This window comes from Perca flavescens, chromosome 8, assembly GCF_004354835.1.
Source record: "Perca flavescens isolate YP-PL-M2 chromosome 8, PFLA_1.0, whole genome shotgun sequence".
Classification (NCBI taxonomy): Eukaryota; Metazoa; Chordata; class Actinopteri; order Perciformes; family Percidae; genus Perca; species Perca flavescens.
In genome coordinates, this window is record NC_041338.1 from 217,501 (window position 1) to 226,008 (window position 8,508).

At 41.5% G+C, this 8,508-nt stretch overlaps 1 protein-coding gene across 1 annotated transcript in view; it reads right to left on the reverse strand.

The window, feature by feature from the left end:
* The window catches only part of zfpm1 (zinc finger protein, FOG family member 1), a 122,616-nt gene extending 119,815 nt beyond the window's left edge, over positions 1 to 2,801 (reverse strand). The window contains exon 1 of the mRNA XM_028585608.1: positions 2,260 to 2,801. Coding sequence (XP_028441409.1) covers positions 2,260 to 2,299 — 40 coding nt within the window. The 5' untranslated portion in view covers positions 2,300 to 2,801. The remainder of the gene's footprint in view (positions 1 to 2,259) is intronic.
* Positions 2,802 to 8,508: the final 5,707 nt, after the last annotated feature.

Sequence of the window (8,508 nt, forward strand, 5' to 3'; positions counted from 1 at the left end):
GTGAGCTGGAACGCTATCTAGCTCAGCCGAGGAAGACGAGAATCTCTTACATGAGTATGCGTCCTTATGCGCCGTGATGCGGTTGGTGGATGTAGTTAGGAAGAAAGAAAATGGTTCCTACATGAAACTGCTCACAACCAGGTATGCGGATTATTCTGAGTAATTGGGTCATGATTTACGGAAAGGGACACTGCTGTTGAGTTTGTTTTTTTTAAATGTCCAGGTGCTTTGAGCACAACAAGCCAAGTAGCAACTAGTTCCTTATGTTGGAGAGAAGATCGACATCTCTACAGCCAATATCTCCAACACTGGGCAACTCACAATAAAACTATTTAGACTGATAAATAGCAAGGTATGTGTATTTTGATTTGGGGGTGAACTGTCCCTTTAAACAACGATATGTGTGTGAAAGCTGCCTGTCATTTACACTCAACAACAACTATTAAACTACTTGCTAGCTGCCTGATATTAAAATGAGACAATCACCTAGATCATTTATGTAGAGGGTGCAATACTGTATTGATACACAGACGCCAAATATGGATCTATTATATATGTGTTGGTCAGTTTGTCTGCTTGACAATCTGATTTTGCAGCAATAAAATTGAAGTGAGATGAACAAACAAAGAGATGTATCTTTTTAGACAAAAGTTTACTTTTGGGGACATTATTTGAAATTGGGAAAAATTTGAAGTTGGAAAAAAAGGTAATAAATTGCAATATATAAAAGAATATTGCAAAAGGTTTAATATAGCAATAATATGGTATCGTGACATAGGTATCGTGAAGCTATCGTACCGTGAGGCCTCGGGTGATCCCCACCCCTACAACTCAGTGACATGATGTAATGCTGCGTGCTCCCTTTGACCTTTTGGTCTCAACAAAACTCTCAGTTGAGATTTGCAGCACAAAAGAAAGGTTGGTCACTGCCATTGGATGGATTTTTTTCTAAAATCAAACATCTAAGAGCAAATACACTACTGTCACTTGCACCAGGATACTTAATCTGGTTATTTGGTCAGAAATTACAAATGATTGATATCATATATAACTGCAAGATGATACCAAACAGCCTCCAAATGTTGCTTTTAGACACCCGTTTCTAGGAACACAGTGACACAATCACTGATGAAAAGATATCATTATTTGCTCAATGTGATAACTTACCAAACAAACTGTCCTGCTGATGTCATGTTTCCATTCCAGCTCTGGCTTCCAAATAGATACAGACTACATGAACACTTTTTCTTTCATCTCTAGTATAATGACATTACATTTAGACAGAGACTCTTCATCAGCTCAGTGTGCAAAATGCCTATCACAACATCATTAATATGCTTTTATATCAACTTTGAACATCAGTCACCAGCGATAAACCTTCCCACGTTTTATGAACAGGAAGAACTCGTCAAGCACGGAGACCAGCCAATCGCCAGACCAAGAGAAGGCCTTTCAAACGCATTATTGCATTATTGAGTTAAAGGGATAGATGAAAAAAAGATCCAATTGTAAGCAGCTATCAGCAGGAGAGATCAGCCAGGCGGCCTATCTGACGCCCCATCTCTGGAAAAGAGAAGTGAAAAGCCAGGGGGGAAAATGCACCAGCGGCCTCGGCGCTGCCTCAGACAGAAAACAAATAAAAAAGATCCAATTTTAATCTTTATCTGGGCTCACATCGGATCGCTGCTTTATCTCTGTTCACATCGGCTTTTTCAGAGAACACTGACGTTTCCACAACAGAATTAAACAGGAAGCCACGGCTACAGTTCTAGCTGCCAATGGACAAAGCATTCTTTACAGGCTAATAAATGAAAACTTTTCTGTATTCCTCCACAGTCTAGATAGCAAGGCTGCCAAAGTGGCGCTTAAATAGCTTTGAAAAACGGTCTTTAAAAAAAGGGTGGGCTACGTCCCTCGGCTTTTCGGAGAAAATGCTGCATCTGAACTCAATTGAACTTGTACTTTAAGGTTAAATTTTCTGATATTATCAAATGCGCAACAAAGTCTTGTGTGTGGGTCTAGGTGGTGTTTTAGGCGACGCTTCCCCATATAAACGGTGTCATAAAACTACTGTCGAGACAGTCGGGCGTTACACTTGGGTTTTATACTACTTATTAACTTTTATAGTGAACGCATAATTCAACCGAAGCGCCGCACAAAACCTGCGGCTTCTTCCCAGAGCGCGCGTGGCTCCCTCCACACTCCAACCCCTCCGCCCCCCCAATAACATGAGAACCAGTGAGGCTGCTGGGTTCTTACGCTTTATCTGCCGGGGCTTGCTCTGCTTTCTCCGGGACATGGTGGCTCTTCCCTCGGACCGGACGGACAGGCGGAGGTCGGGCTTCTTCTGCTTTCTGCTTCTTCTCTTTTTCCGCACCGTTTACCGATCAGCGACCGGAGAAATCCGCATGACCCGTCTGCACTTTGATTCTTCTGCCACGAAAGCTAACGTGTGGGGGGCTACCTGTGGCTCAGTCCGCTTACTTGTCACTGTCCTCCTCTTTCTCTTCTTCACCTCACCTTTCTCTCCGTTTTCCTGCTAACGTTATTCCTTGGCCGGGCGAGCCGCCTCGCGCAACTCTTGGCGCGTCTGTCAGCAGACACCCTTCTGTCGTCAGAAATATTAGCGCTGATAAATAATAACAGTTATATATGGAGGTTGTTTTCGGTGAAGTTTCCTCTCGCCGGTCCGCCCCCTCGTCCGCCTGTATAGTCACTGAAACAGGGAGCTACTCTCAATGGAGCTCGAGCGCCACAGTCAACTACGCTTACTACTGACTGGAGAGGACGCTTCTCTGGAACGCCCCTTACGTCTGACGTGTGGCACCGCACTCATCTCCTATTGACTCAAACTTATCCCAAGTAAAGCATGCTTTGTTTTTAGTCTATCAAAATAAAATGCATGTTATACTTCAACTGCATGATCATTCAACTACATACAATAAATCAAAACATATATAAATCATTTATATATAGAAGTTAATTGCATATCCTGTATCTACAATAAATACATTTAATTTAAATATCCATTGCCAAATTATGATTTTCATGTAATTAATCTAAACAGTATGTCACCCTAATGGTATCCTATGGTATTCAAAATTATTGTTATCAAGTGTGTAATACATTATATTGTTGAGTTCTTTCATTGTACTTTTTTGTTGTTGTATTCTTGTTTAACTGTGATACAGACATGAGATTAGCCAGGATTTCCTTTTGAGCTGACGACAGGCTGCTTTAGTTTCCTGCATGGATGATTCAGATGGAAGTTATAGCTTTACAAAGGTAATACTTGTTTTCAGTCCCTAACATCAACGGTAGACTATTGTTTTGTCTGATATTCTGTCATGATACTAATTGAGCATTTTAATACTGTAGGTTTATTTTAATGTTGCAGGGACATGGTGAATTCATTGGCAAAAGGTATATTTAGCACCTATTTAAAAATCAATTTACATTTTGAAAGGTCACTTAATTTCCAAAATCCATGAGGTGAAAATATTTTAACTTTGTTTGAAGGTTTGTATACATCCATAACTTGTAATAACAGATATAGCAGGAGGTCTTCACTACTGAAAATCTCAAATTTTCTTTGCATATAGCAACAAACAACCAAGTAAGTGAATTATAACTCAAGTAAGCTGGTTGATGCCATAAGGTTTCATTCCATCCAGGGTTGTGAACCACCAACCCCTGGGTCACACACTTGCTTTCCCAAATGTGCTCCTGCCTTTTAACATGAACAGGATAAACTGGAGTTGGCTTCTAACCAGCTAAATTCACTGGTGCCACCTAGTGGCTATCTTTCATATTATGACTGTAGCTCACAGTGAGCTTACAGTGTTTAGGCACATCACATGCTTTATGCTCTGTAGAGCTAACAGTGCAGTAACATGGAGACTTGCCATACTGGCAGGTTTGACATTACAAGTCTGTAAATGGGAGGAGATTCATCTTCAGAAACTATATCCTACTTGGTTTAGTTAATGTATGTATAGAGGAAATCCCAATCTAAAGTGTGTTAATAAAGCCCCCAGAACAGCTGCAGCGCTTTAAGATTCTTTTTGGCCTCTATTTTTATAGAACAGCTCAAGACAGATGGGCAAAGACACGCAGAAAAGTGCTGCAGGCCGGAGTCAAACCCGCGGCTGCTGCGTTGAGGAGTAAACCTCTATACATGGGGATGCCAGATGAGCTACCCAGGCGCCCTGAACAGCATTCTTCTATTCCTTTCCTTTGGTGTTTGATGGAAAGTAGTAAAAACACATCACTCCAAAATCACAATAGGTGTTCAGTTAGGTCAGGGGTGTCAAACATACGGCCCGTGGGCCGGAACTGGCCCTTCAAAGGGTCCAATCAGGCCCACTGGATGACTTTGCAAAGTTTGAAAATTGCAGAGAACTAATTAATTCCAATTCAAAATTTACCACTTTAATCTCAGAGAATGTCTGAGTTCTTTTTCCATAAATTTATGACTTTAATCTTAGAAATTCTGAGTTTTTTCTCGGAATATTACCCCTCTCTCCCGGGTCCGTAACAATTTTCCGATGGCCCGTGAACTAAAATAAGTTTGACACCCCTGAGTTAGGAGATCCAGTGACTAAAGCAGGGATCTTAAACAGGGGGTCCGGGGCCCCTAAGGGGTCCTCAGAGTCAATGCAGGGGGGCCTCCAAATTATTGTTCATTTTTGAAGTTCAATTAAAAAGTCTTAACATGAACAAATATAAATCCCCACTGATAATAGGCATACTGGCCTATAGGTAAGGTAGTCACTAAGGCCATCCACAGACACAGTGAATCGTCACATGTATGTTTTAACATTAAAACTGACTATAAGTTGCCAACAGTTACGTTCCCTTTAAGAGGAGCTGCGCTTGTTCCATGGCGGATTGCTATTATAACGGTGGATTTGCCTGGTGCACGCCAGCGGGAGCTGTCCGGGCTGGGGAGGACTGTAATGTAAAGTTCCTCCTGATCTATCCAAACACCTGAAGCACATTTTCAGTAATATTTTTCTTTGTAATTATGTATGGTTTGCAAAAATGGGAACTGCTGCGTCCGTTTAGATGAGAGAAGTGTATGCGCGTTGTGCACACGCTACATTATGGCCAAGCATGCGCCCTAAAATAGCATCTGAATAACGCGCTACTGACTTTAGACTAGCGCCACTGACTTTAGACTAGTACCACTGACTTTAGACTATCACCACTGACTTTAGACTAGCGCCACTGACTTTAGACCAGGTTTTTCCTGGTCAGTGGCGGGATTGTTTTCTGAAACTGCAAAATAGCACCAAGTAACGTTTGCGCCGGAACACGCCTCCTCTTTTCGCTGAACCGCCCCGAGGAGCGCAAATACATTCCCTAATTTACCGACATGTTTCTGTGGAGGGAAAAGTCCGCTGTGCGTCGGGTGCAAAATAGGAATGATACATGCGTCGGTGTACAAAGGCAATTGCGCTGAGTGCAAGATAGGGCCCTTAAGACGTGACTTGAGGCCTGATGACTCGGATGACTTGCGTGTATTCATACGTTTTAATATTAGCTATTAAATATAAAAAAATATAATTTAACGTTGTCATGTTTTTGTCTAACTATCAAGTATGCTATGTAGTGGCAGCAGTGCAAACTGTGAATCATGATTGGACGACTCAAAAAGCTCCCGGTATGTGATTGTCATGATTGGATGACTGGCAGTCAATCCTTGCTATGGCAACACAACATCAAAGACCCCCGATGAAGTCTCATTAGTCGGACCAGACCATCACAACGGCTGTGTCTGTGCCACAAGTAATCACTTTTGGATTAACTTGACTTGGGACTTGACTTGACTTTACATGACCTGTGACTTGACTTGCCCCCAAAAAATAGCTTGAGACTTGCTTGAGACTTACGAAAAATGACTTGGTCACAACACTGCCTCAAACCGGTCAGTGAGCCCTCATATCCTGTATGAAAGCATTCATTTTGCATCCATTTGTATGTCTCAACCACATCTGAAGGCAAATATTTACTGCAATGACAGCCTAGGTATCACTTAGGTACACATTTATTTTTGAATTTAGTATTTTCCTACCCCACATTGGGTAGCATTTTGGAGATTTGTGTGGCTTTACTGGAAATGTTGGTCAATCCAAATTCCAGACTGTTTTTTTTGGACTATGACACCATTCCCTGATTGCATTTGTCAGTTGGAAATCTTGAAAAAAAAATTTCTTGACTATTTTGTCAGCTCATGATGACAGACAGTGGTCAGTGTATTTTTAAAGGGATACTTCACCGATTTAGCCTTAATCTTTGTATCAGCAGAAACACGTTAGTATTTTTGAATGACCGTGCCTCCCTCCCTCATGTCCCCCTGAGACCAGAGATCTCTGGATTGTGGGTCTGGAAAAGATCTTCTATTGACGAAAAATGATGATTTTTAATGCTAGCTGGCCACCTGTTCAATCAATGCAAGTGTCCGCTCACTAGACCACAAACTGGACTACATCCAACTTCAAGGAAACTCCCGACGTGAGTTCAGAGACTGCTGTGTTTTTGTTGTTGTGGAAACATGGCTGAACAACAGTGTACCGGACTATCCAGCTACCAGGCCTGCTAGCCCTGCTCTGTTGCCGGATAAAACTCGTGGAGGTGGGCTGTGTTAACACGGACTGGTGCAGGAATGGGGTGCTTTTATCCAACTAACTGCTAACTGAAAGAGTTCTTCTTAGAGTGTCCAACGATTTATTAATGTCCTCTGATAAGGGTCAATGCTCTGTTTTGGTGCTGCTGAATCTTAGTGCCGCTTTCAATACAGTGGATCATAACATCATGCTTGAAAGACTTAAGCATTGGGTTGGTATCTCAGGAAGCACCCTGGATTGGTTCACCTCCTATCTATCAGATAGAAGTTTTTCTGTGTCTCTTGGTCCCTATTCCTCAGACTGTGGCCCTTTCCTGTGGGGTGCTGCAGGGTTCTGTGTTAGGTCCGCTTTTATTTGCATTGTACATGCTCCCCCTGGGATATATAATTAGCCAAGTTGGAGATATTGCTTATCACTTCTATGCAGATGACATCCAGCTGGATGTCTCTTTTGAGCCAGAAAACACTGCAATGCTTAGATGTTTCAATTCGATCAAGGATTGGCTCACAAACAACTTTCTACAGCTCAATGAAAATAAGACCGAAGTCCTTATTGTTGCTCCGGACACTATAGCTTCCAAGATTAGTCAGCTGCTGGGCTCCTTGTCCTCAGCTGTTCAGTCCAAACTGAAAAATCTTGGTGTAATATTTGATAATAACACTTGGATCAACATATTAAATCTCTGACCCACACATGTTTCTTTCAATTAAGAAACATTGCCAAAGTTAGAGGAGCTGTTTCACATTCTGAGCTTGAGATGATCATTCATGCTTTTATTTCATCTCGGCTTGATTACTGCAACTCTATTTTCACCTGTCTCAGCAAATCGTTCCAGGACCGTCTACAACTAGTCCAGAACTCTGCTGCAAGGCTGCTGAGCAGGTCTGGCAGGATGTCGCACATCACTCTGATTTTATACTCATTACATTGGCTTCCAATTAACTTCAGGATCAAATTTAAAATTTGGGTTCTGACTTATAAAGCTTTGCATGGTCAGGCTCCTGTGTATATCTCGGACCTGCTCCATTCGTACACTACCGTTCCTTTGAAGTGGTGGCTCCAAACCTGTGGAATGCTCTTCCTATTGTCTTACGTTCTGCAGTCTCTGTTGAAGCTTTTAAAAAGCAGCTGAAGATGCAATTGTTTTAATTTGCTTTTGATTCATGTATGTAATTGTTTTTAGTCTTTTAGTCTTTTTAGTTTTAGAACTTACTATGTTTTGTACAAATGTTTATCATGTGAATCACTTTCTGACTTTGTCTGTAAAAGGTGCTATATCAAATATAATAAACGTATTATTATAACTGCTGGTGGAGTTTGTGACTGTTAAATGCCGACCATTCTCTATTCCACGCAAATTCACGGCTGTGTTTCTACTCTGTGTTTACAGCCCACCAAGCGCTAATGCTAGTATGTGTTAGCTGAACTTTACGGAGCCTATAATGTGTGTGCACTGTTTCGTATGTCGTTTTTATATAATGTCGTTTTAAATGTGTAACACCACTTGAGCCACGGTGAAACATTGTTTTCGTGTATATGGTTGAAATGACAATAAAACACAATAGGCTTGTCTCAGTTGACTGCCTCTCTGTAAGCGGTAGGCATGGCTTGGGGTGACCTCGTAGTGAAGCAAAGCTAGTGCATTCTGGGATTTGGTGTCTTTCATCCACATGAGCCAAAAACACATTTTCTGGCTTTTCTCGGCCTAGAAGGCACCAATTTCTAAAAACAAAAATCACATTTCAACTACATAAGTCACCCAATTTAAAGATATATTCGTCTTTCCAGTGGTGAAATATGCCTTTAATTCACATTGTGCAAAATATAGCATAACCTTTTTTGCCAATGGAATAGTCATCTACTGCGTATCCCTGACAAG